Source organism: Paramisgurnus dabryanus, chromosome 7 (genome assembly GCF_030506205.2).
Source record: "Paramisgurnus dabryanus chromosome 7, PD_genome_1.1, whole genome shotgun sequence".
Classification (NCBI taxonomy): domain Eukaryota; kingdom Metazoa; phylum Chordata; class Actinopteri; order Cypriniformes; family Cobitidae; genus Paramisgurnus; species Paramisgurnus dabryanus.
Window position 1 is genome coordinate 25,166,788 of NC_133343.1, and position 27,543 is coordinate 25,194,330.

Consider the following 27,543-nt stretch of genomic DNA (forward strand, 5'->3'; position numbering starts at 1 on the left):
GTGACATTACGGGCTTTTTAGCAAACGGCTCCGTGAGAGGGTTTAATAGAACAGATACGCAATTTCGCGTTAAAGCAAAGAAACTTCGCAAAGAAGTGAATCGTTTATCTTCACATCTTGATAGCTGCGCTCTCTCTGTCAGGCTTGTTGTCGTGGAAACGTGGGGGTGGTCATGAGACGGTAAGAGCTGTCAGAGACCAATGACAGCGCTGACCGTTGTCACATGGTGTACGGTGCGGCATTTTGAGTACAGTAAAAAAAAAGTGAACACGGACCGCACTAACTGAAAAATGATACAATGTATTTTGGTGCGCTCCAAAGCCGCACCACAGTGCGCACCAACATATGTGAAAACACTCCAAGAGATTTACGTTGGAGATGATAACTGGCATCATTGTTTACTTTGGGCTACATACCTTTTGCATATCATTAACATGTACTAATACACACTTAAACACCAAAAGAAATGTAAAATCGTAAATCAGACTATTGGTGCTCTTTAACATCTTTAAAGTGAATTCTGAAATGTGTATTGGCACCCACCAAATAATAAAAGCAAAATATTGCAGAGGAAATGAAAGAATCTGTTGTTCAGCTGAAGGATTGATTCTGTTTAAACGGAAACAAACAGAAAAGTTACAACTCCTCTTTTCTTTTATGACCTCAACTGTTATTGCTGTGTGGATTGTCCTGCTTCAGGCCCTGTGAGAGCTGGACAGCTTGGCTTACATAAGGCTTAAGTGGATTTCATATTGGCTATTTTAATTTACCCTGTCTGCCTATATGAGGCTTTTAACCAGAGGCGATGCACAGATGAAGGCACATTCATCTACAACAACGGTCATCTGGATCTAGGCACGCGGTTTCATGCATGCGTAATAAAGGCTTTGCTTTGCACTTCGAAGTAATTCGATTCACTTTCACATAAAGTGACTTTAGATAGTATTTTCTTTAATGTGTGTAAAACAAATTGTCTAAAGATCCCATAAAATTTAAATGAGTTTGTGGCTTTTAGATGGCACAAAGTGAGAAGGGAACTACTTTAAAAAGAGGGTATATGTTTTTTTTATGCATCCAGTGTTCAGCTGACCTGGGGTGAAATAAATATAAATAACTGGATTGCATATGACATCATACTATTGAAGCCATTGCGCTGTCAGTTGCCCAAACATTCGTTTAAATTAACAGGATGTTATAGGATGCTATTTGATGCTCTGCTTGTTGGGCGTAAAATATTAAAGGTGCCAAAGAATGCATTATTAATGCATAAAAAATAGGTTAAATTATTCTCTGATATCTACATAGAAGGTATGTGACTATTAAGCAAAAATGATCCAGAGGTGGTTTTACATGTCCATTTACAACCCTAGGATTTGTCCCCAAAATAAAATGGTCTATTATTGCTTTATTTTACAGAGCCCCTAAGGGGAAAAATTAAATAAAGTTTAGTTTCATGTGCTCACGCGAAACTTTCATGTGCTCACGCGAAACTTTCATGTGCTCACGCGAAACTTTCATGTGCTCACGCGAAACTTTCATGTGCTCACGCGAAACTTTCATGTGCTCACGCGAAACTTTCATGTGCTCACGCGAAACTTTCATGTGCTCACGCGAAACCTTCATGTGCAGATTTTTTTTTACGTTTAGTTTCGCGTGCGCACGTGAAGCTATTGTGCGAGCACGTGAAACTATCGCTTGCTCACCTGAAACTATCGCGCGTCCACGTGAAAGCGAAAGTTTCACGTGCATGCATGATAGTTTCACACGAGAACGCGAAACTAAACTTAAAAAAATTCTCCACATGAAGGTTTCGCGTGAGCACATGAAGGTTTCGCGTGAGCACATGAAGGTTTCGCGTGAGCACATGAAGGTTTCGCGTGAGCACATGAAGGTTTCGCGTGAGCACATGAAGGTTTCGCGTGAGCACATGAAGGTTTCGCGTGAGCACATGAAGGTTTCGCGTGAGCACATGAAGGTTTCGCGTGAGCACATGAAACTAAACTTTAGATTTTTTTTACTCCAATGTCACCTTAGGGGCTCGGTATTATTTTGAAAGGATCATGAATAATAATGTGAAGTTCTGCTGATTGGCTGTTTCTCAGAGCAGCTCTTTTGAGTAGCTCTGTGTGTGTGCAAACAGACTGTATGTTTGAGCCTGTATCAGAACTCTTATTATTCATCTATGCCTAAGTAAATGCCGTTTTCTATTCTATGGCACCTTTAAATGTAAAGCAGTTATTTTTGCCATTCTAATTGTCATTACATACTTATGTATAGGTATATACATAATTGGTAAATAAATGTTTTATGAATAAAAGGAAAAGAGTGAAAACATTTGTAAATGAATATTAAACTTCCCTAGTATTGTTTGTTTTAATCAATGGGTTATTATTAATGCTTACAGAAGCTGTGGAGCTGAAGGACTGTCTGATGGCGCTGGTGGACGACCAGCAGAAGTTGTCTTCACAGACAGCTAAAAGCACGCTCTCCGCGCTGCGTCTGAGCCAACGGCTGGTGATCCTGGAGCGTTACCTCATTTCCCTCACTCACAGCATGATGGAAGAAAAATACAAAGTGCGCTGGAAGAGCCCGCCCAGCCCTCCGCTTTCAGGGGTCGATAATAAAAGGTAGGCAAAAAGCTTCAGTTACACTGTTAGAAAAAAAATTGTGAAAATATGTACCCTAGTTGTCACTGGGGCAGTACCCACTTAATAAATGTGTACCATTAGGTACATATATGTATACATTTGGTACGAATATGTACCCTTGGAGAAAGTACCTGATGTATTTTTGAGGTACAATATAAGTAGTTATAAGAACTCTTTAAATGCAAAGCTTTACTTTTTTTTTTTTTACAGCACTCGGCCAGTCAGTAAAGGAGTGGAAGGTTTGGCCCGGGTGGGATCGAGAGCAGCACTTTCCTTTGCTTTTGCTTTCCTCCGCAGAGCCTGGAGATCAGGTGAGCTTAGTCCCAGTCCCAATTCCCATTTTAGTTTCCACCTCCAAGGACACACAAACTAACCTCTTTTATTGTGGTGTAACGTCTATTATTGTGGTATAAAGTTTTTGATTACCTCGGCCTTATGCAGCACTAGGCGTGGGCCGGTATGAGATTTTGATGGTATGATAATGATAACCTTAAAGGGATAGTTCAGCCAAAAATGATATTAAACCCATGATTTACTCACCCCCAAGCTGTCCGAGTTGCATATGGCCATCGTTTTTCAGACAAACACATTTTCGGATATTTTAGAAACTGTTTTAGATCTTTCAGTTGATTAAATGTAATGTTACGGGGTCCAAGACCTTAAAGTCCAAAAAAAGTGCGTCCATCCTTCACAAATTAAATCCAAACGGCTCCAGGATGATAAACAAAGGTCTTCTGAGGGTAATCCGCACGGTGTTGTTGTAGAAATATCCATATTTAAAACTTTATTAACGAAAATAAATACCTTCCGGTAGCGCCGCCATCTTATTCACGTCCGCATTCATGATGAGAGCTTACGCAGCCTACGGAGGCTACTCTTCTGCTGCTCTGTGCCCCCGCCCTTTGAATTTGGCATACGTCACTAAGAAAAGTGCGTACACTACTCTAATACTCTCTCCTGAATACAGAGGAGTCTAAGATGGCGGCGCTACCGGAAGGTAGTTATTTTAGTTTAAGTTTTAAATATGGATATTTCTACAACAACACCGTGCAGATTACCTTCAGAAGACTTTTGTTTATCATCCTGGAGCTGTTTGGATTTAATTTGTGAAGGATGGACGCACTTTTTTTGGACTTGAAGGTCGTGGACCCCGTTACATTTCATTTAATCAACTGAAAGATCTAAAACATTTTCTAAAATATCCGAAAATGTGTTTGTCTGAAAAACGATGGACATATGCAACTCGGACAGCTTGGGGGTGAGTAAATCATGGGTTTAATATCATTTTTGGCCGAACTATCCCTTTAAACAAAAATCCCACGGTTTCATGGTGCTACGGTGTTGCCATTGCAACACTAAAATATGTCTGCGTATACAAACAACCTTTCAACTGGAGACAATACATTTTAAGCAACACACAACATGTATATCAGGTAAAAATAAAGTCTTTAAATTAAAATGAAAAATTAATATTAAAATTAAATGAAGTCTTTAAAAATATTTTTGTAATATACATTAAATGTAAACAACAAATCAATTACATGACTTAATAATATAATCATTAATTTTGTGCAAACGCTGCTCATTTCTGAAAACTGTATCACAGGAAATTTGAGTGGTTTTGAAACGGTGACTCTTTAAAACCTCTGTTTACCTTGAGACCCGTAATCGATGCCCATGCCTATGCAGCACATAAAAACCAAGCAACTGTGATTAGTCACTTTACTGCTCCTGTTAAAGTTTGGAGTTCTTGACAACTTAAAATGCGTTGGACAGAACATGCTGTGATCATTGCTACACTTCCCAGTAAAGTCCTGTGCTGTTTTTCTAAGAGACCTTGCTCTTGTAAATCTAATTTTAGGATTTGTTGCTACTTTGCTGCTCTTTCCTGTGTTACTCGAACCCCTGATTGTTCTATAAAGGACGATATGCAAAACATCTGCTCTGAAATCCTTCCATTTAATGTGAAGGTCACAGAAGCATAGTGTTGTCAAAATTATCGATATTTCGATACATATCGATACTGAAATTTTAAAACGATTCCAATACTCGTGTCCCGCGGAATCGATACTCCGAGACGAGCTGCGAGTTGTTTTTTATGTAACTCTGCAAACACCAGCTGCGCATTCTCGCTCTCTCACACAGTGCACGTGAATACAGTGCTCCGCCTCCTCTCCTCATCTCGTTCGCTCTGGTTTAACAGTACTAGAAAGCCAAGCAGCTTTGCTGTGTGGAGGTTTTTTCGGATGCGAGTCAAATAAACATGCGAACCCGAAGGACACAAGTGAAGTAAGCCAAATAATGCGTTGCTACAGAGCCGCGTGCTAACGGCGCTAGCAGAGCACTGAAGGACCGACACGCCGACGAGAGATTGATAATGATCCCAAAGTATTAATTTTAGACTTCTCAAATTGTTGTTGATATGCGTGTTGTCACGTTTTGCATGTAATGATCCAAGTTAATACAATCGCCTCACAGTTATCAGACTTAGGAAATTAGACAGCATTTTAGCTGACAAGAAAATACTTTTACTGTGGTAAAAAGTAAATGAACCCAGATACTGTTGTGCTTTAAGTTCACAAAAACACGTCATTTATTAACCCTCATGTTGTTCTGTGAGGTATATTTTCACATTTACACTATAATCTGTTTATCATATAAATGTTAATGTATTAACATTAACAAACAAAAAGCAATGCATTTGTTTAAGTACTTGTTTATCTTTTTTACTATGCTAATGCTCACTAGAGAAAAACTAAGATAATGCTGCTAAAATTATTCTTTTTTTTACCTTGAATGCCATTGCTCTAATTTATTTTTTAAAATTTTGATATATTTAATATTTTGCTTAAATGTTTAATATATCTGCTGTTCATATGTTCATTTATTAGTGTGTTATATGATTAGAATGTTGTCCCGTTTTTAATATAAAGCACAGCAATGAGATTTGAGAGTGTTTCTCCCTTTTCAGAAAAAGTATCGAAAAAGTATCGGAATCGAAACCATTGACATAGTATCGGTATCGAACCAATAATTTTGGTATCGTGACAACACTACAGAAGCATAAACTTGATGTGGTTGTACACTGTCATTTTCTTGGTTGTTGTGTCTTACTCGGGCAGAAATTTAATGACAGGATACTGTGCCAAAAACTACTATGTAGTTCCTAGCGATACTCCAGCGAAAAATGAAAATTACCCCATGAGTTACTCACCCTCAAGCCATCTTTGATGTACATGACTATCTTTTTTAGTATGAACACATTTACATTAGAAAATGTCATTGATCTTCAAAGCATTATAACAGTAAAAGGGGATCAGGGAACAACTTCAGACTTGAAAGTCCAAATAAGTGCATCCTACCTTCCCAGAAGTAATCCACATGGTCCCAGGGGGTTAATAAAGGCCTATGAGGGTAATTGATGCAATTTTGTATGAAAAATATTCATATGTAAAACTTAATAATCCCTAATAACTGGCTTCCGATATCAGAAGCGCTTTCCTTGAGCTGCTGTTTTTTCGTTTGATGGGGGTAGCACCAACATTTAAACAAAGAATAAACTCTGTAAATGCGTCTTAAATTATGGGGTAATTTTTATTATAGGCTGGGGAATCCCTTTAAATCATTGGATAATAATGAGGGAAGCAACAATAAACATTAAGCATAAAGATGTAGTCCAAAGTCTTCAAAGACAATAATAGACATAATTGGGTTGTTATCAGATTTATTAATAATTCCTTTAGTTGAATGCTGTTGGATTGACATTATTATTTATATTTATGCATTTGGCGAATGCTTTTATCCAAAGTGACTTGCAGCGCATTACAATGTATAATTTTTTTTATGTGTATGTATGTTTCCTGGGTTTGAACTAGTGATAGGAAAATATATTGCAGAGGCCGCTATTTTTATTTATTTAGATTTTTTTATCTGCATCTGACGATAAATCTTTTCAATCGGCCAGTAAATTTCTCTCTTACTTACATTTGATGTTTGTTATTAAAAATGTACTCAGTGTCACTCAATGTAAAGCCAAAGTCTGATAGACAGTAAAATTACCAATCATTATTCACTTTAATATGTTGTGTCACACGCAAAAACACACTACATTGCAAAACTACTTACAGTACACTGCAAAAATATTCGTTAATTATTAGTATTTTTGTCTTGTTTTCATTAAAAAAGATCAAAACATTCTTAAATTAAGATACTTTTTCTTGATGAGCCAAATTACCCAAGAAAATAAGTCTAGTTTTTAGACCAAAAATATCAAATTTAAGTGCTTTTGTGCATAAAACAAGCAAAAAATCTGCCAATAGGGTAAGCTAATTTTTTCTTACATTTTTCTTGAAATTAGTGTTTAAGAAAAAATGTTACGATTTTTTTGCTTACCCAATTGGCAGATTTTTTTATGCACAAAATCACTTAAATTTGATATTTATGGTCTAAAAACTAGACTTGTATTCTTGGGTTGTTTTGCTCATTAAGAAAAAGCATCTTAATTTAAGAATTCTTAGATATTTTTACTGAAAATAAGACAAAAATACTAAGATTTTTTTTTTCATGAAAATCATTTTTGCAGTGAAGTATTTTAGACTTGTTTTAGTGCAAATATCTAAAAATTCTTAAATCAATATGCATTTTCTTGATACTGCCTAGTTTTAAGACAAAAAATATAATTGGTGCATAAAAGAAGCAAATAAATCTCAAGATATGAAAATATGATTTTTATTCTTGAATTGAGTGTTAAAGAAAAAAGTTGATTTTATTATCTTACAACATTGGCAGATTTTGTTTGCTTGTTTTATGCACAAATTCACTTAATTTGATATTTTTGTTTTAAAATTAGGCTTATTTTCTTAGGTCATTTTGCTCATCAAGAAAATGCATCAAGATATTTTTACTTAAATACGAAGTAAGAGAGGCATTTTTTGCAGTGTAATTTAACACACTTATTCAAACGGTACCATAAGATGTCATATCCACATTAAATATGTCTTGAAAAAATTTTTAAGTACTTAAAAAGGGTATATTTATAAAAGTTAAGCATAACCAATGTTTTTTAGTTTCACAAACTTTCTGTTTGTCTCTTATTTACTGTGATAACATTTGTGTTATATCGGCCTCATATTGGCCAAACAGCTTTCTTAGTATCGGCATTGGCCATAAAAAAAAACATATCGTTTGACCTCTAGTTCGAACCCATGATCTTTTGCCCTGCTGACGCAAAGCTCTGCCATGGAGATATTCAGTAAAAGGATTTTTCTCTTTAGATAGGAAGAGGTGAAGCAAAATGTTAAAAGCCAATGTAAGCAGCATTTCCTGTTCTTCAGTGATTATAACTGAAACTCTGCCTGGGCAGAAGTTTAAATACTGGTGGGAGATCTGGTTGTGATCTGTTTGGATGTTGAGAGCGGTACAAACAGACCGGTGTCCACAGGGAATGGGTGGATAACAGTGTCTCTTGCCCAGGAAAGAAAGCCTCCCTGAAACTTGAGCCATATGCTGATTCCATTGAACGGCTGGATTTGAGCAAATCTGCTGTAGATCATAGACTTTTAAAGATGAGAATGGGAAAGGGAGGAAGTTGCTGGAAGGGGGGGGGGTTAAATGTTTATACTCTGGTCAAGTTTACAGTATTTTTGCAGTTTTGCTGGACATTTATATCCAAGCGATTTACCGGGCCCACGCATATACATTTGTATCAGTAAATGTGTTTCCTGGGAATTGAACCCAGGGCCTTGGCATTCCATCTGTTGGAATGGAGCAGTGGTTCTTAAACTTTTTGGTGTGTGCCCCCCTCTTGTGTTGGGTTAGTCCCTTTGCGCCCCACAAAAGAAAACAATCTCAAACTTAGAATTTGAATTAAACAAAACACATTAAATTATACAATGAAAATTCTGTGTGTTTTATAAAATGGGGGGGGGCGGCACCATCTTGTGCCCGCCCCCCAGTTTGAAAACCACTGCGCTACAAGAAAATGTCAACCATACATAATCTGCTGCTACTGTTTATACCGTAATAGATATGTGTCATATTTGACATGAAAACAGTGCATTAAAAGTAATTCAGATTGATTGAAAGGTAGCTGTTACTGTGTGTGAGCTGTTGTGTTTTGTGCCGTTTCAGGTGATGATGCAGACTTATGTAGTGAGTTACTGCAGGAGTCTCTGGATGCCCTACGGGCTCTCCCAGAAGCCACCTTGTTTGACGAGGGCACCGTATCACCCGTCTGGCTGGAAGTGGTCGAGAGGGCTACCAAATTTCTCAGGTTACTATGCTCAATCCCTGAAATAGGAATGGTGTTCAGAGGTGTTAACGTACAATAAAATAAAAGTTTGAATAGTTATAATGTCTTGAAAAAAGTTTTACTCTTAAGCAAAGATCTTCTTTGTTTGTGTATAATATTTCAGTAAACACTGTCATATTTTAGGTTATTAGACTGATGTATTTCTAAATCTGAGATTTTTAACGAATGTATTAGCAAATAATTTTTTTATAAAGTTAAACTCTAATAAACTCAGTTAATATGTTAAAGGGACCATTTAACATGTCCGCCCCAAAAAAAATCAATTCATACTCCACACTCCAAACAGACGGGGGCAGTATACCTCCAGAAAAGTGAGTTGGTCTATTTTAATTTAGCAGCTGCAAATTTAGCAGCATATATCAAGTTTGATTTACATTAGCAACTAAGTTATCATTAGTCACAAAAAAAAAACATTCGGTCTCATTAAAATTGCAATGTTTTCCGCTACGCTTCGTGCGTCCATTTGGTGTTCATTATAATCGAAGACATTTCAAGCTTCTTAGCTAATGTTACATTTTAGCATCAGCTTGGTAGATAACGGGTGAAAACCGGATCGGATCCGTGGGTAGAGCTAACTATTAAACGCTAACAGCTAAGGATGCGCAATAATTTGCATGCGATAGTCTTGCGCTTCTCGTCAGTGAAGCCGGTTTCTTGATTAAAAGTGAATCGCCATCAGCTGCTTTCAGATGGAGCCACATTTACTGCACAAAGCCGTAGTTCATGTACAAGCAATCGCAATGCCTATTATAAGTGAACTTCTAGCAAATACTAACAGCATCTTACTTACCAATCGAAAACAAAAGTTGTCATTTCGGAGTCGAACCTCATTTCTTTCATGTCCATTAGTTGTCTCCAGCGATGAAAAGCAGTGCCAGTATTTTCTCTGGTTCGGTTACTTTATTTATCATATTTTATTTGTGAATCCGAGCGCGTTGTTCCCAGCAGCAAATGTTTGTGGTAGTGGTAAATGTCTCTTGCTTTAGCCATTCTTCCGCTCTCTTCCCTGAACTGAAATACGTCGGAAACCCCTATTGCAAGGCAGGAAGGCATCAAGGCATGTCCGAATTGCATTTCTCTGAGCTGCCTTCATGAATCTTAAGCGAACAAGTCAGCTGCCTTAGTTTTCGGACGCAGCGGTACAGTAGTAGTAGAGGGCTGTACTAATATCTATGGCTGTACTCCCACACATGCGGACTTATTCGTGTATTGCAGTTTGGCTGGCGGTTATGTGCGTGGCCCGCATACCGCCTCCCATGGTCGAAACTGGTATTACAACACCAGTCGGGCTGTAGCTAGTAATTTAGCATGCTAATTCAGATTGATATTTCTGCAGCACTATACGTTGTCATTTTTTTAATGACATCTTTGCCCTTATTTCTTCTCATTCTTTTGATGCGTGTAGCTGATTTTTTAAAATCTTTTACCTCAATTATGACAAATGGCACCTTTAAACTAATTTGTTAGTTGCCAGTTTGCTGTTTTTTTGCCATGTAAATAGCAATGAAGCTGGCATGTTTACACTGTAAAATCAACTTGAATTTACAATTTAATTAAACTTTAAACATTTTTACAGTGTATAATGAATTTTTCATTTAGAAAGCTAATATACCGATCATGAATCCATATAGTGTGTGTGTCATTGCTGTTTAAGCTCATTTGTCAGCTCTCTTGTATGTCAGTGATATCCATGGAAGTGGCAGTGGAAAAGCTCCCATTCCCCTGCAGGATCAGCACTTGGCTCTGGCCATTCTGCTTGAGCTGGCAGTACAGCGAGGAACTCTCAGGTACCCGCAGCTCCTCCCACTCTTATAACATCTGACCAGGCTCCAAAATTAACTTTTCTCACACCTTTCAATGGCTTATAAGCTTTTACTTACTACTGCAAATCCAATAAATAGCATTTTGCTATTTTTGTTAATAGTAAATTTTGCCCCTATATCGGTGAGTGATTTATTTTACTTTATTCCTATATTATGATTTCTTATTGAAATGATATGGAACACAACACAAAGCTTTAAAGGACAAGTTCGGTATTTTAGACTTAAAGCCCTGTTTTCAGATTGTTTATGGTGAAATAGAATGGTTTTGACTGAAATTTCGACATTTGCGGCTGCCCTGAGAATTTTTGCGTGTTTGTGTTTCACCTCACACCTCTACAATGTGTTTAATGGTGCACTGGAACATCCTTCCTAAAATGCATTAAACTTTCGTTTACAAAGACGTGAAACTCACCGAGTGGTCAGGGGTGTTCACTGATATGCTCAGTGCTCACACAAAAATCGCTGCAAAAGATGCTTTCCAACAGCTGTTTTAGCATTCGTTGTTAACTTGTGGACCTATTTTTCCAAACGCCTCACACCCGTACATTCTTCCGCTTAGAGCTTGAATAATAGACACTCCAGCCCAGGTGGTGGCGCTAATCCGCCATTGCCAATTGCAAGAATAGAAACAAAGTTCCCGGCGCGGAGTAATACCGTACCTCACAGGACATCTAATACAAGTCAATGGAGTTGGTAAAAACTACGATAAAACCTGTTGGAATGCGTCTTTTGCAGCGATTTTTGTGTGAGCATACCAGTGAACACCCCTGACCACTCGGTGAGTTTTACGTCTTTGTAAACGAAAGTTTAATGCATTTTAGGAAGGACTGTTCCAGTGCACCATTAAACCCATTGTAGAGGTCTGAGGTGAAATTCAAACACGCCAAAATTCTCAGGGCAGCCGCAAATGTCGAAATTTAAGTCAAAACCGTTCTATTTCATCATAAACAATCTGAAAACAGGGCTTTAAGTCTAAAATACCGAACTTGTCCTTTAAGCTTTTGATGTTTTTGATGGTAATTTGTCCATTATGCAGACTTCAGGGATGGCAGTTAAAGGAAAAATATATTTTACTTCCTGGCTAGACATCTTACTGTATTTTTTTATCTGTAAAGTTAATATAGGGGTCACGAATTTGTTTTCTATCTTTTGATCTAACATTGTTTAAACAAGATAAATGATCCAACCCTATGCACTAACGTGCCTTCTATTTACTTAAAGCCAGTTTGACTCATGTTGGCCTTGACACATGAATCCTCCAAGACACTTGAAAGAACTGAACGACCCTATTCGTCATCGCTCATAATTCTTCTTTGCATGTTGTTGACCTACAGTCAGCTGCTGTCTGCGGTTCAGCTTTTGCTGAGACTTTGGGACAGTGGAACCAGAGAGATGGACAATGAACGCTCCACCCAAGGCACCAGCGCCCCCTTACTGCCCCTTCTGCAGCGTTTTCACAACATCCACAGCATCAAAGAGGAGCCCGTTCTTGAGGAGGAGATCGAGGTGAAGTCAATACTCTGAACAATTTCAAACAGGAATTTTGCCCTGAACCCTGTGCAAATAAGAACCCTTTCGAGGGCCAAATCAAAAATATTGTTGTCCTGTGAATTTAAAGGGGACATATCATGAAAATCTGATTTTTTTCCATGTTTAAGTGCTATAATTGGGTCCCCAATGCTTCTATCAACCTAGAAAATGTGAAAAAGAACGACCCAGTAATTTAGTTTTGGTAAACCATTCTCTGCAAGCATGTGAAAAAATAGATCAGTGAAATTTGGCTCCCCTTGTGATGTCAGAAGGGGATAATACCATCCCTTATTCTGCACTATCCAACCACTTCACTGCCATTTAGTGCAGATATCAGCTCATTTGCATTTAAAAGGACACACCAAAAACGGCACAATTTTGCTCACACCTACAAAGTGGCAATTTTAACATGATATAATAAATTATCTATATGTGAGCTAGAACTTTACATACGTACTCTGGGGACACCAGAGATTTATTTGACATCTTAAAGTCTTGTGACATGTCCCCTTTGACATCTTGCTTTTTCCATTCTCAGATCCTTTCAGCACCTCTGAGCCCAAATGAGAGTTTTCTGCGCTACCTTACACTGCCTCAAGATAATGACCTGGCCATTGACCTGCGACAGACCGCTGTAGTCATAATGGCACACTTGGACCGCCTGGCAGCCCCCTGCAGCCCACCGCAGTGCAGCTCACCTACCTCTAACAAGGTAACATATGTAGTTGGATCCTGAACGATTTGTAGTTTGTGAAATAAGTATCTTGGCACCAGGGTAAAGTGTCAAAATGTGTAAATTTTTATTAGTCGTTTACTCATTTGGGTAACGAAGCCATCACTTTTTCGTTTCTGTGTGGGAAAAGTTGGCCCCTTTGCTCCAGAGCACAATCTCTCTCCAAAAAGCCCTCAAGGGAACCCTCATTTAAATTCAGTCAAAATTATATTCCTGTGCTGTAATGGTCCTTTACAGTTTTTCATCTCTTTCCTGGCACACAGGGTACATTGCAGGAGGTGATTGGTTGGGGTCTGCTTGGATGGAAGCCTTACGCTAACGTGAACGGACCAATCCAGTGCAAGGCACTGTCGAACCTGGGTGTGACTCAAATCGTGTGCTCGGAGAAGGGTTTCCTCATTCTGACCATCACTGGTGCTGTCTACACTCAAAATTACAAAAGTACCACCCTAGTAAGTCCAGCCTTTTGTAAACTGTTCTGTTGTTTGTGATATTTTGCAGTATACATACAGCACATAATCTCCTATAGCGTCTAACCCAAACTGTCTTTTCCCATCAGTCGCCTATGTTAGTTCACGCATTGTCATCTAGGAAGATAATAAAGCTCGCGGCTCATCCTGATGGGCAGCATTATCTGGCTCTTTCGATCAATGGGGAGGTGTTCTCCTGGGGCTGTGGAGATGGAGGCAGGCTGGGACATGGAGATACCACGTAAGAGCTTCAGACCAATGCCATAACATACATTACATTACATTAAATTACATTTTCTGTCTGACTTGTGTTTATAGCATAGACAGAATTTTCTTAACACCTGTTTATTATAAATGTTAGTTTAGTCATGTCTCCGAAATGTTGTATTTTAAGGGAAGGTCCTATTAATAAATATGGCAGACTTTTTTCTATTTATTTTATTTATTTATTCATTTTTATTTATTTCATTTTTATTGATTTATTTGTATTTATTTATTTCTTTTCATTTCTTTTCATTTCCTTTTATTTATTTATTTATTTTTATTTATTTATTTATTTTGTTTCTTTTTATTTATTTATTTACTTTTATTTCTTTTAATTTCCTTTTTATTTAGTTTTATTTATTTTATTCATGTATTTTTTTTTTTCATTTTCATGTTCATTTTATTTATTTATTTATATATTTTCAGTTATTTATTTATTTGTATTTATTTTTACTTTATTTATTTATTTTTCATTTTCATTTATTTTTATTTATTTTTACTCATTTTTTATTAATTTTTACTTTTTATTTTCATTTTCATTTATTTTTATTTATTTTCATTTATTTTTACTTATTTATTTATTTATTATTTATTTTTACTTTTTTGCATTTTCATTTTCAGTTATTTTTTTATTTTCATTTATTTTTACTTATTTATTTATTTATTTTTATTTATTTTTACTTTTTTGCATTTTCATTTTCATTTTTTTATTATTTTTCATTTATTTTTAGTTAGTTAGTTAGTTCAAATTATATAGATATTTTGTATGTAGAGTGCACTGAACATTTTTTTGTGAATATGAACAACTCGCTGCTTGAATAGGAACAATTCAACACTTTCTGGAAGCAATTAAATGTACTATTTGCCTCTGTTCCAGGAAAATCTTTTTATTTGGGTATTTTGCATATAAAAAAAATTATTTTGCTACCAAAAGACTTGAGGTATTTATTTGTTTTGTACTTTATCCATTACCTTTGCAGTTATTTGGAGGATCCCACCATAATCTCAATGTTCTCTGGGAGGCCAGTAGGAAAGCAGGTGGTAAACATTGCATGTGGCAGCACATACAGTGCGGCGATCGCAGCAGATGGAGAACTGTACACGTGGGGACGTGGGAACTACGGCAGGCTGGGTCACGGTAACATCCCTAACTCTCGACTCAAAGCACAAATGACACATACAATGTTTAGCATCCTTACCTGTAGACAAACGTGAGTTGTGTATCTTTTGAAGGCACCAGCGAGGACCAGACCACCCCGATGCTGGTGACCGCTCTGAAGGGTCTCAAGGTGATAGACGTGGCTTGTGGCAGTGGAGATGCACAGACCCTTGCCGTGACTGAGAACGGTAACGGATAAAATTAATTTATTTGTGGTCTTACGTTCTTGAGATGTTATAATGACCTTCTCTGTTCTGTATAGGTCAAGTGTGGTCATGGGGTGATGGGGACTACGGTAAGCTTGGCCGTGGGGGCAGCGATGGCTGCAAGACGCCGAAGCTGGTGGAGAAGCTTCAGGATTTGGATATTGTGAAGGTGTGCTGTGGGAGCCAGTTCTCTGTAGCACTTACTAAGGATGGGCAGGTGTACACCTGGGGCAAAGGAGACAATCAAAGACTTGGCCACGGCACAGATGAGCATGTCCGCTATCCCAAACACCTAGACAGTCTGCAAGGTTCAAAGTCTTTTTATTTTCTATAAAGTGGAATGTGGATATCTGAGCTATAAATGTTTGATGATTTATACATTCTTTTGATTCAGGTAAGAGGGTGGTTGATGTGGCGGTGGGCTCTACGCACTGTCTGGCCCTCACGGAGGAAGGAGAGGTCCACAGCTGGGGCAGCAATGATAAACTCCAGCACTTTGACACGCTCTTCTCCAATAAGAAACAGCCTAAAGCTCTGCCAGGGCTCAACTCCAAACACATAGTGGGCATCTCCTGTGGACCTGGTCAGGTACTGTATAGCTTTTGTGAGTGTTGACAGGAATAATGTGTGCCTTTTAAATGTGAAAGTTTAATGGTTGTTGTTTTGACACTCTTGCCCTCCAAGAGTTTTTCTTGGTCGTCTTGCTCCGAGTGGTCTGTGGGGCTCCGTGTGCCGTTTGTGGTGGATGTCTGCACTATGACCTTTGAGCAGTTGGACCTTCTGCTGCGGCAGGTCAGCGAGGGAATGGACGGCAGCTCTGATTGGCCGCCTCCGCAGGAAAAAGAATGCATGGTTGTTTCTGCTCTCAACCTACTCAGACTACAGGTCAGATATCTGTCTTTTTGTGTGTCTTTGTCTGTCTAACTGTCTGCTGTAAACCTACTCTGACAAAAGGTCAGATGCCTGCCTGTCTGTCAGTTAGGGTTGCACGATAAATCGCATGCGATACCATGCGCATCACGTCAGTAATACCGGTTCCTTGATAAGTATTAAATCGCCAACAGCTGCTTTCAGATGGCGCGACATTAACTGCACAGAGCCGTAGTTCCCTGACAAGCTTGGCCATATAGCATAAATATTGCATGCGATACGTCTGCGATAATTAATGCGAAATTGCCCCGATTTTCAGTGAACTACGGCTCTGTGCAGTTAAAGCTGCTCCATCTGAAATCTGACAGCTGATTGTGATTTACTACTAATCAAGGACGGGGCATTACTGACGAAATGCGCGATTTATCGTGCAGCCCTACTGTCAGTTTATCTATTTGTCTATCTACCGATCTGTTTTCAACTTACTCCGACTGCAGGTCAGCTGGCTGGCTGGCTATCTGGCTGGATGTTTATAATTTTGTCTGGCTGGATGTCTCTCTTTTGATCTGTCTGTCTGTCTCTCTTTTGGTCTATTTGTCTGTGGGTCTATCTGTCTCTATTTGGCTGTCTGTCTTTTCTATCTATCTTTTCTGTCTGTCTGTGGGTCTGTTTGTCTCTCTTTTGGACTGTCTGTGGATCTGTCTGACGTCATAATTTTTTCTCTGTCTTTTTATCTATCTTTTCTGTCTGTCTGTGGGTCTGTCTGTCTGTCTCTATTTGTCTGTCTGTGGATCTGTCTGACGGTCCTTTTGTCTGTCCGTCTGTCTTTTCTGTCTATCTTTTCTGTCTGTCTGTGGGTCTATTTGTCTGTGGGTCTATCAGTCTCTATTTGTCTGTCTGTCTTTTCGATCTATTTTTTCTGTCTGTCTGTGGGTCTGTTTGTCTCTCTTTTGGATTGTCTGTCTGTGGGTCTGTCTGACTGTGGGTCTGTCTGACTATCTCTATTTGTCTGTCTGTGGGTCTGTCTATCTATCTTTTGGTCTGTCTGTCTGACTGTCTCTATTTGTGTGTCTGTCTTTTCTATCTCTCTTTTCTGTCTGTCTTTGGGTCTGTCTGTCTCTCTCTTGGTCTGTCTGTGGGTCTGTCTGTCTTTTCTGTCTATCTTTTCTGTCTGTCTGTGGGTCTGTCTGTCTCTCTTTTGGTCTATTTGTCTGTGGGTCTGTCGGACTGTTTCTAGTTGTCTGTTTGTCTTTTCTGTCTGTCTGTCTGTCTCTCTCTCTTTTGGTCTGTTTGTGGGCCTGTCTGACTGTCTCTATTTGTCTCTGTCTTTTCTATCTATCTTTTCTGTCTGTCTGTGGGTCTGTCTGTCTCTCTTTTGGTCTATTTGTCTGTGGGTCTGTCGGACTGTTTCTAGTTGTCTGTTTGTCTTTTCTGTCTGTCTGTCTGTCTCTCTCTCTTTTGGTCTGTTTGTGGGCCTGTCTGACTGTCTCTATTTGTCTCTGTCTTTTCTATCTATCTTTTCTGTCTGTCTGTGGGTCTGTCTGTCTCTCTTTTGGTCTGTCTGTCTCTCTTTTGGTCTGTCTGTCTCTCTTTTGGTCTGTCTGTCTTTTCTATCTGTCTTTTGTTTGTCTGTCTCTCTATGGGTCTCTATGGGTCTGTCTGTTTCTCTATTGGTCTGTCTGTCTCTTTATTGGTCTGTCTGTCTCTCTGTTGGTCTCTGTGGGGCTGTCTGTAGGTCAGTCTGTCTCTTTTTTTGGTCTGTCTGTGTGTGTCTCTTTGTCTTTCTATCTTTTCTATCTATCTTTTTGGGCTGTCTGTCTCTATTTGTCTGTCTGACTGTCCTCTAGTTGTCTGTTTGTTTTTTCTGTCTGTCTGTCTCTCTTTTGGTCTGTCTGTTTGTCTGTCTGTCTCTCTTTTGGTCTGTTTGTGGGCCTGTCTGACTGTCTCTATTTGTCTGTGTGTCTTTTCTATCTATCTTTTCTGTCTGTCTGTGGGTCGGTCTGTCTCTCTTTGGGTCTGTCTGTCTTTTCTATCTGTCTTTTCTGTTTGTCTGTCTCTCTATTGGTCTCTATTGGTTTGTCTGTTTCTCTATTGGTCTGTCTGTCTCTTTATTGGTCTGTCTGTCTCTCTTGGTCTCTGTGGGGCTGTCTGTCTGTAGGTCAGTCTGTCTCTTTTTTTGGTCTGTCTGTGTGTCTCTTTGTCTTTCTATCTTTTCTATCTATATTTTTGGTCTGTCTGTCTGTCTCTCTTTTGGTTTTTTACCGTGGTTTTGTCTCTCTCATATGGTCTGTCTGTGTCTCTTTTGTTCTGTCTGTGTCTCTTTTGTTATGTCTGTCTCTCCCTTGTTCTGTCTGTGGGTCTGTCTATCTCTCTTATGGTCTGTCCATAGGCCGTGGGTCTGTCAGTCTCTTTTTGTCTGTCTGTCTATTAAACACTGCAATCTTTATGAAGTAATCTCACACAAATTGTTTCAAGTTAACTTCAAGTAAGTTGTGTTCACTCTGAACTTTTCTTTGTTTTCCCTTTAGCTTCATGCCGCTATCAGTAACCAGGTGGACCCGGAGGAGCTTGGTCTGGGCTTGGGCAGCGGGCTGCTAAATAACCTAAAGCAGACGGTGGTGACGCTGGCCAGCAACGCCGGGGTGTTAAACACTGTTCAGGCGGCCGCCCAGGCTGTGCTCCAGAGTGGCTGGTCAGTGCTACTGCCCACTGCAGAGGAGAGAGCAAGAGCCCTGTCCTCACTGCTGCCCAACACGGGTCAGTGCTGAATGATTGTGTACTCCGTTAAATAACTATGCTGTGATGTTTTTCGTTTCTCTATGTTCAGTGCAAGTTGGTTTTATATATACCAGGCAGAATGGATTGTAGCAAATTGGATTGAAGCAAATATTTTCCTAACAAAATATTACCCTGTCTGTGAAATCCAGGCTTAAATTTAAGTCATTTGGTTTCATATGCATTTCAATCTTTGACATAGCCTTTCTCAGTCAATATGAAAGATGTCAAGGTTATATTTTTACCAAATGTTCTTTACAAAATCATCCTATATAATGTAAAGAACAGTAAATCACAAAGAAATGACTTTTCACAGAATGAGTAGCTATGTGCAAGTTTCTTTCTGCATTAAATAGCAGTTCTTTTTTATTTTGAGCACAATGGGGGTTGATGCTCAAAAGCATTTCTGTGTTTTTCAGCGTCTGCTAACGAGATGAGCGTAAGTCCTGGCCGCCGCTTCATGATCGACCTTCTGGTTAGCAGTCTAATGGCAGATGGAGGGCTAGAGTCTGCTCTGAACGCTGCCATCACGGCCGAGATCCAGGTCAGCATGTTTTATTCATCAGCCGCTTCATCATTAATTCACCCTCATATCTGGAAAACCCAACAGTACTCTGCCCAGAAACTTTTAGAGGTGGAAGTGGTTTCATGAGCCATGAGGGGAACAGCCAAACACAGCAATCGACATCCGGGTGCCGGGATGTTACATAGACCTTGAATTAATATGTATCACAGAATACAAGAACATGCTCTTTGTGAATGGTCCTTGTATTGACTGGCTTATATTCATTCATAAAAAACTGTGTACTACCAACTGCTTTCTGAAGCCACTTTATAGGCATATCATGTGATTAGATTCATATTTTAAAGGGCACATATTATGCCAACTTTACAAGATAGAATATGTCTGTGAAGTTTCATCCCAAAATATCCCATGGATCATTTGTTATAACATGCAAAATGCTCTTATTTGGGTGGCAATATGAATGGCATGTGCAAATAAGCTACAGCTGTTCACTCCCTTACCAACAGACAGTGAGTGCTTTTGTCTCAGACTGTGTTCACATGAATCAGATCTATTTTTAACCAATAGTATCTTTAGCTGCATTAGTGCTACAGTGTGCTAACAAACATTTAGAAAAGCTTTTGGGTAAAATTAACCAGTCAGTCAGTGGCCGTGGGTGGGGCTTTGTTTGTGTGATGTCACATTAACAAGAGAATCAAAACAGGATGCCTAATGAGACTGCTTTGGTTTAATGGGGATTTAATGTTGTTGTGTTTTTTTCATGGTAAGGTTGTTTCATTCACACACTGCCAGCATTTATGTTTAAAGGGATAGTTCGGCCAAAAATGATATTAAACCCATGATTTACTCACCCCCAAGCTGTCCGAGTTGCATATGTCCATCGTTTTTCAGACAAACACATTTTCGGATATTTTAGAAAATGTTTTAGATCTTTCAGTTGATTAAATGTAATGTTACGGGTCCACCCATAGTCCACGACCTTCAAGTCCAAAAAAAGTGCGTCCATCCTTCACAAATTAAATCCAAACGGCTCCAGGATGATAAACAAAGGTCTTCTGAGGGTAATCCGTGCGGTGTTGTTGTAGAAATATCCATATTTAAAACTTTATAAACGAAAATAAATACCTTCCGTTAGCGCCGCCATCTTAGACTCCTCTGTATTCAGGAGAGAGTATTAGCGTAGTGTACGCACTTTTCTTAGTGACCAATGACAAATTCGGAGGGCGGGGGCACAGAGCAGCAGCAGAGTAGCCTCCGTAGGCTGCGTAAGCTCTCATCCTGAATGCGGACGCAACTAAGATGGCGGCGTTTGGATTTAATTTGTGAAGGATGGACGCTATTTTTTTTTTTGGGACTTGAAGGTCGTGGACTATTGGTGGACCTCATAACATTACATTTAATCAATTGAAAGACCTAAAACATTTTCTAAAATATCCGAAAATGTGTTTGTCTGAAAAACGATGGACATATGCAAATCGGACAGCTTGGGGTTGAGTAAATCATGGGTTTAATATCATTTTTGGCCGAACTATCCCTTTAAACACCTTGTAAAAGTGGATTTTGCCTAATATGTGCCCTTTAAATTAGTTGACATACCTAGTATACAGAATGTCATGTTATAAAACATAACAGGCATGAATTCAACACTACATGAGCTGGGCCGTTCTCAGATGTACCTTATTGTTTCTCTCTTTTTCTACACCAGGACATTGAAGCAAAGAAGGAGGCCCAAAAGGAAAAGGAAATCGATGAGCAGGAGGCGAGTGCCTCCACTCTGCATCGCTGCCGCACCACCCTGGACAAAGACCTGATCAACACGGGCATCTACGAGTCTGCCAACAAACAGACTCTCCCGTTGGTCCAGCTAGTGCAACAGCTGCTCAGGTACCACAGCAACTCACTTTCACGGCATTTGTGTGTCAATGATCCCGAATCCTACTGAGGTTTAGATGCAGAACTTGCTAAAAATGCTTTATGTGCTTAATGTTGGAAAAGTTAATTTTCCTTCCTTCATTCGATTTCCGTAAAGGACATAAAGGGTGCATCCTAATTCAGGGCCTGCGGCCTTCTAAGGCCGTATTTGAAGGCAAATGACATCACTAGGCTGCGACAGAGGCAGTCCCAATTTAAAGGCTCCTTCACATCCAAGGCTCCAAATGTTGCCTTTTTCCCCTGAAACCAAGGTTCCATAGATGTATCCTTCACAGCCCTGGCTATCCCAAGATTCAATGCGCGCCCGTGATGTCTGGATATTTTGAAATAAACATTCAAAACTGTAGTTAAATAAAAGTGTATGTTTTGCGAATTAAAGGTCCTTGTGACCTCCATATTTATTTTTGTTGGCGGGAACAGCAAGTGACGCAACTCCCCCCGTAGGCTAGACTCATTTCAGTTCCTTCCCTGAATTAGGATGCACCCAATATGGAGGCATTTTTGAAGTGAACTATTTCTTTAAACTTGCTTTCAACTCTTGGATCTTACGGTGCCTTTGTTTTATAGGAACATTGCCTCACAGACCATAGCACGTTTAAAAGAAGTGGCACGGCGCATTTCAAACTGCCAAGACACCGAGCAGGTCAGCAAGGAGCGCTCGGCCTCTCTGGACCTTCTGCTGCGCTTTCAGCGGCTTTTGGTCTGCAAGCTGTACGTGGGTGTCAATGGCACCATGGGTGTAGGTGGATACAGTAAGTAACCAAAACCAAACTTGAGACCAGATTCAAAGGTACTTGGTAAATTTTTTTTTTTTTCAAAGATTAACAGTAACTCTTAATTGTTGCAGCTCTGAGCCACTCTGAGATTTTGGGAGTCGGGTCTCTGTTAAAGAAGTACATGGCTTTGCTGTGCACACACATCGGGGACATTCTTCCTGTGTCCACCAGCATCGCCCATAACAGTCACCGTCACTTTGCCGAAGTTGCACATGTCATCGAAGGGGACCTTACAGGTAGAATGCTTTTTCTCTTGTAACTCATCTGTTGTCATTTTGCAATAAAAATGAATTCGTTAAACATCCTGTTCCCTCTTTCTCCAGGTGTGTTGTTACCAGAGTTGATCGTATCCATTGTGCTGCTGCTGACCCATGATGCTGCGTTGATGCAGGAGACTGGGTCCATTCCTCTCCTTGCTGCTCTACTTGAACACCTGGATCGTTTCAACCATCTCGCCCCTGGTGCAGAAAGAGAGGACAATGAGGATCTCGCCTGGCCTGGACTCCTGGGTACGTGATCATTCTGTCTGCACGCTTGCTTCGTAAACCAGAAGATCTGATTGTGTGAGTAATGGCCGTTTTCAATACAGGTTTCTTTATCAATGGATCAAGCTCTAAGAACAACGAGGAGGTGTCGCTTATCCGCAAAGCTGACCTGGAGAACCACAACAAGGATGGGGGATTCTGGACCGTCATTGATGGGAAGGTCTATGACATCAAAGACTTCCAGGCTCAGACTCTAACTGGCAGTAGCATCCTTGGTATAAAGATGTTTATTACTGGAATGCCTGGTGCAATAGTTTGTTTTGAAATTATTTGCACATCACATGTTTGTTTTCTACAGCCCAGTTTGCAGGAGATGATCCTGTGGTGGCTTTGGAAGCCGCTCTTCAGTTTGAAGACACCCGAGAGTCAATGCAAGCTTTCTGTGTTGGCCAATACATGGAGGTACTAAACATCTGGCTTTACTTCACCTTTATTATAAGAACGATAAACGTCTTTTTTTTTCTCATTGGCTGTTTCTTACCTTTCTCCAGCCTAACCAGGAGACTGTGACAACACCTGACCTTAGCAGCTTGTCCTCCCCTCTCGTAGATGCTGAGAGGAACCTGGGTCTCCTCTTGGGCTTACATGCCTCCTTTCTGGCTATGAGCACCCCACTTTCTCGCATAGAGATAGAATGTGCCAGTGAGTGTGTTTTTTTTATCTTATGGTATAGCAAAAGACTATTCTAAACCTCAGCAGATTTTCTTAATTTTGTGTACTGTAAAAAAAAATACTCTTGGCACACCAATATCAAGATATTATATAAATAATGTAATACTACTCTGTACTCTCACCTAAAGGATTATTACGAACACGTGTTCAATTATTATATTATATTAATGCAATATCTAATCAACCAATCACATGGCAGTTGCTTCAATGCATTTAGGGGTGTGGTCCTGGTCAAGACAATCTCCTGAACTCCAAACTGAATGTCAGAATGGGAACAAAAGGTGATTTAAGCAATTTTGAGGGTGGCATGGTTGTTGGTGCCGGAGGGGCCGGTCTGAGTATTTCACAATCTGCTCAGTTACTGGGATTTTCACGGACAATCATTTCTAAAGTTTACATAGAATGGTGTGTAAAGGGAAAAACATCCAGTATGCGACAGTCCTGTGGACGAAAATGCCTTGTTGATGCTAGAGGTCAGAGGAGAATGGGCCGACTGATTCAAGCTGATAGAAGAGCAACTTTGACTGAAATAACCACTCGATACAACCGAGGTATGCAGCAAAGCATTTGTGAAGCCACAACCTTGACGCGGATGGGCTACAACAGCAGAAGACCCCACCGGGTACCACTCATCTCCACTGCAAATAGGAAAAAGAGGCTAGAATTTGCACAAGCTCACCAAAATTGGCCAATTGAAATGTTGCATGGTCTGATGAGTCTTGATTTCTGTTGAGACATTCAGATGGTAGAGTCAGAATTTGGTGTAAACAGAATGAGAACATGGATCCATCATGCCTTGTTACCACTGTGCAGGCTGGTGGTGGTGGTGTAAGGGTGTGGGGGATGTTTTCTTGGCACACTTTCAGACCTGCCAACCTGTACGCATTTTGCGTAGCAGGTACTCATTTTGACCTCAAAGTACGGTGGTACGATTTGTCACCCTAAACTACGCAAAAACCTGATGACGCCCTTTGCCGCGCGAAGTACTCAAAAGAAGCAACAGAAAAAAGAAAAATATGTCCAATCATAGCACTGGGCTCATCCACCACATAGAAAGTGGGGATGATTGACAAGTCGTATGGCCAATCAGTAACAAGAGTCTGCTATCGATGGAATCACAAACTCCAGCGTGATCTCCTTCCTCCACCCGCAGTTTCTGAACATCTTTTTCAACGGAGGGTCAAGACGTCTGACCCGCTAAGGTAAACTGGTCAGGGTGGATGTGCAAATAATGAAATAATGCATTAGCTTAATCCTATGAAGTCGACGGTCGCGCGGGCTCCGTTTCATACCGTGCACTTGACCGCAAGATGCGCTAACATTACTTCTGATTTGTAAATGAGCATCATTTATAATTGAGCGCTTACGAAAAAGTACAATGATTTTACCATGGGGCAGATCATCCAGTTTTAGTCAAATAAAAACTGAAAGTTCACTCTCAGTGATGGGAATCCACCAGACATCCGAGTGAAGCGGATTAAATGCGTTCTGAAATAACGCGCTCTTGATAATTGTCAATAAAATAAAACGTCACATACAAACCAACCACATCAAATAAAGTTTTATAAATGGAGAATATCTCGTGTCTCGAGCGCCCACGTGATAGGTGCCTATGCTTTACTGTACTGTACTGTAAACAAAGCTACAATAAATTACAGACAGACATACAGTTAACAGCACTACTGTCACAGTTATGGTTGAATTTAAAGCAGTGTTAACTCTTAAATACTGTCTTAAAGGTATAGTTAACTTAAAACATGTAATTCAGTCATAGTTTAGTTTACATAACAGAACAGACCATCCAAACATTTATGAGTTTCTTTATTGTGTGATACACAAGTTATTTTAAAGAGTGTTGATAACCACAGTGTCTGGTCCCCACTCCATTGTATTTTTTGCTAGTCAGGGAAAAACAAAAAAATGTTTCTCAATTTTTTTTTGTGTGTTTCACACAAGAAAGAAATCATGAGGTTTAGACACAATATGAGGTTGAGTAAATGATAACAGAATGTCATTTGTGGGTTAACCGTCTCCCACTATTTAACAGTAATATCACTTTTAACAGTGTTTGTGCAGACATGCTCAACTTTGAAGAACACATAATTATTTTTAAAGCAGAAAAAAGTGAGTGCAATGTGCAGCATGTTACCTTGAAAGTTACCAAGAGGTGTGCGTGCGTGCATGTGCGCGTGCATGTGTTAAATTATATGTTAAAAACCCGTGTTCTGTCCTTTCGGCCGATGCTACTGTACTCAAAAAAAATTTCCAAGGTTGGCAGGTCTGCACTTTTAGGCCACTTGGTGCCAGTTGGGCATCGTTTAAATGCCACGGCCTACCTGAGCATTGTTTCTGACCATGTTCATCCCTTTATGACCACCATGTACCCATCCTCTGATGGCTACTTCCAGCAGGATAATGCACCATGTCACAAAGCTTGAATCATTTCAAATTGGTTTCTTGAACATGACAATGAGTTCACTGTACTAAAACTTAATTCTCCTTTATGCTTTTTCTTTCCAGAATGGCTCCAGTCATCGATATTTTTTGGTGGTCTGCAGACAAGTCAGATCCACTATAACTATAATGAGGAGAAGGACGAGGACCACTGCAGCTCACCCGGGACCACAACACCAGACAAATCCAAGCTCTACTGCCGAAGAATCACCCTCAGCGATCACGCTCAGCCCTTCCTACAGGCCATCGCTGACAACACCACCCAGGACCACACTGTGAAGGTCATACATTACATTAGTGCATTTGCCAGACTCACAGCTATACATTTAGCAGTATTTGTGTTCCCTGTGGCTTGAACTCACAACCTTTGCATACTGATTTAATGTTTTTTTATGGTGTGCTTCTGAAACGGCTATAAATGTGGCTCATCCAATCAGATTTTACTATCAGATCTGTTTTACTGATGTTTTCAGATGGTTAATGATAAATGCTTTTTGTTTCTCCGCAGGACTTCTTATGCCAAATCGAGCGGTGCTGCAAACAGTACCATCTCATCACTCCCATCACTTTCCCTCCCGAGCACCCCGTGGAGGAAGTGGGCCGCCTGCTGCTCTGCTGTCTTCTCAAGCACCAAGACCTGGGTAACCTAGCAACTATCATTGACACTTGTATTGTTGTTTTTCATACTTTCAACATCTTAAAAGATGATTTGGTAATTCTTTTTTTTTTTTTTTGCACAGGTCATGTTGCCCTCTCACTCGTCGATCAATGTGCCTTGGGTGTGGACCAGGGGAAACAAAGGTCGCTCCCCAAATCTGTGATCGATGTCTGCCGAATGGTGTACCAAGCCAAGTGTTCTTTGATAAAAGTGAGCGGGAATAATCTTAAATACTCATAATGATATTGTGCCCGTTACCTTATTATTTAAGCTCTTTTGGAGCAGATTTTACATGAAACGTGGTCAATTGCATCATGACCTCTCTTTAATTTCCTGTCTGTGGTGTAGACACATCAAGAGCAGGGACGCTCGTATAAAGAGGTCTGTGCGCCGGTGATCGAGAGGTTGCGTTTCCTGTTTAATGAACTCAGGCCTGCGGTCAGTAATGACCTGTCCATTGTGTCCAAACTAAAGCTGCTGAGCTCTCAACCTCGCTGGAAGAGGATCACACAGAAACTTATCAGAGACCGCCGGAAAAAGCGAGGTAAACTGAGTCTTTTCTTTAAAGGTGGGGTGTATGATTTTTAAAAACACTTTAGAAAAGCAAGTCTGACCGACTACCACAGCACACTTGTAGCCAATCAGCAGTAAGGGGCGTGTCTAGTAACCGACATAGTTGCCTGGGTTGCGTATGTGTGGGGCAGGTGCCTGTTTGTCAGGTGATTTCAGATGTCAACATTGGCTTTGAGAGATCATGCATCCTGCCTTTAAGCGCTGTTCAATGTACACTATATCACATCATGTTTTTGATGTTTTTCACAGTGCTTAAAAAGTCAGAATCGACTGACGTAGAGGAATGTAAGCTGGAGAGGGAAGGGACCAACGAGGAGCCACCTGCACCGATAAGCCCCGCCCCTGTGGACAAAAAGCAAACAACAGTCAAAGCCTCAAAGGTTTGCTGTCCACTAATACCTTAACGCTATGCACTTGGCCATTTTTTTTTCACTCAACTAATTAAATTATTTCTGATATAACACACATATCTGATGAGAGTATACCATCTGTGGTGTGCGCTATAAATAACTGGCATGTCTGGCCCTAAGATCTGCTTTATACAGTCACACTTCTATCAAAATGACTTCAAATACTTTGTCTATTTTCAAAGACCATTATGATTTTTAGTCTATGTTTT

At 39.8% G+C, this 27,543-nt stretch overlaps 1 protein-coding gene across 1 annotated transcript in view; it reads left to right on the plus strand.

The window, feature by feature from the left end:
• herc2 (HECT and RLD domain containing E3 ubiquitin protein ligase 2) overlaps positions 1-27,543 on the plus strand; it is a 79,063-nt gene that overhangs the window by 7,507 nt on the left and 44,013 nt on the right. Inside the window, exons 5-31 of the mRNA XM_065272619.1 lie at positions 2,405-2,627; positions 2,859-2,959; positions 8,778-8,919; positions 10,641-10,745; positions 12,116-12,287; positions 12,850-13,023; positions 13,308-13,496; positions 13,604-13,755; positions 14,759-14,916; positions 15,012-15,125; positions 15,200-15,451; positions 15,538-15,731; positions 15,828-16,028; positions 18,542-18,770; positions 19,208-19,332; positions 21,020-21,198; positions 21,814-21,998; positions 22,094-22,258; positions 22,346-22,531; positions 22,612-22,782; positions 22,866-22,969; positions 23,059-23,209; positions 25,760-25,974; positions 26,202-26,334; positions 26,434-26,561; positions 26,700-26,895; positions 27,174-27,304. Of these exons, the coding sequence (XP_065128691.1) occupies positions 2,405-2,627; positions 2,859-2,959; positions 8,778-8,919; positions 10,641-10,745; positions 12,116-12,287; positions 12,850-13,023; positions 13,308-13,496; positions 13,604-13,755; positions 14,759-14,916; positions 15,012-15,125; positions 15,200-15,451; positions 15,538-15,731; positions 15,828-16,028; positions 18,542-18,770; positions 19,208-19,332; positions 21,020-21,198; positions 21,814-21,998; positions 22,094-22,258; positions 22,346-22,531; positions 22,612-22,782; positions 22,866-22,969; positions 23,059-23,209; positions 25,760-25,974; positions 26,202-26,334; positions 26,434-26,561; positions 26,700-26,895; positions 27,174-27,304 (4,475 nt within the window). The remainder of the gene's footprint in view (positions 1-2,404; positions 2,628-2,858; positions 2,960-8,777; positions 8,920-10,640; positions 10,746-12,115; positions 12,288-12,849; positions 13,024-13,307; positions 13,497-13,603; positions 13,756-14,758; positions 14,917-15,011; positions 15,126-15,199; positions 15,452-15,537; positions 15,732-15,827; positions 16,029-18,541; positions 18,771-19,207; positions 19,333-21,019; positions 21,199-21,813; positions 21,999-22,093; positions 22,259-22,345; positions 22,532-22,611; positions 22,783-22,865; positions 22,970-23,058; positions 23,210-25,759; positions 25,975-26,201; positions 26,335-26,433; positions 26,562-26,699; positions 26,896-27,173; positions 27,305-27,543) is intronic.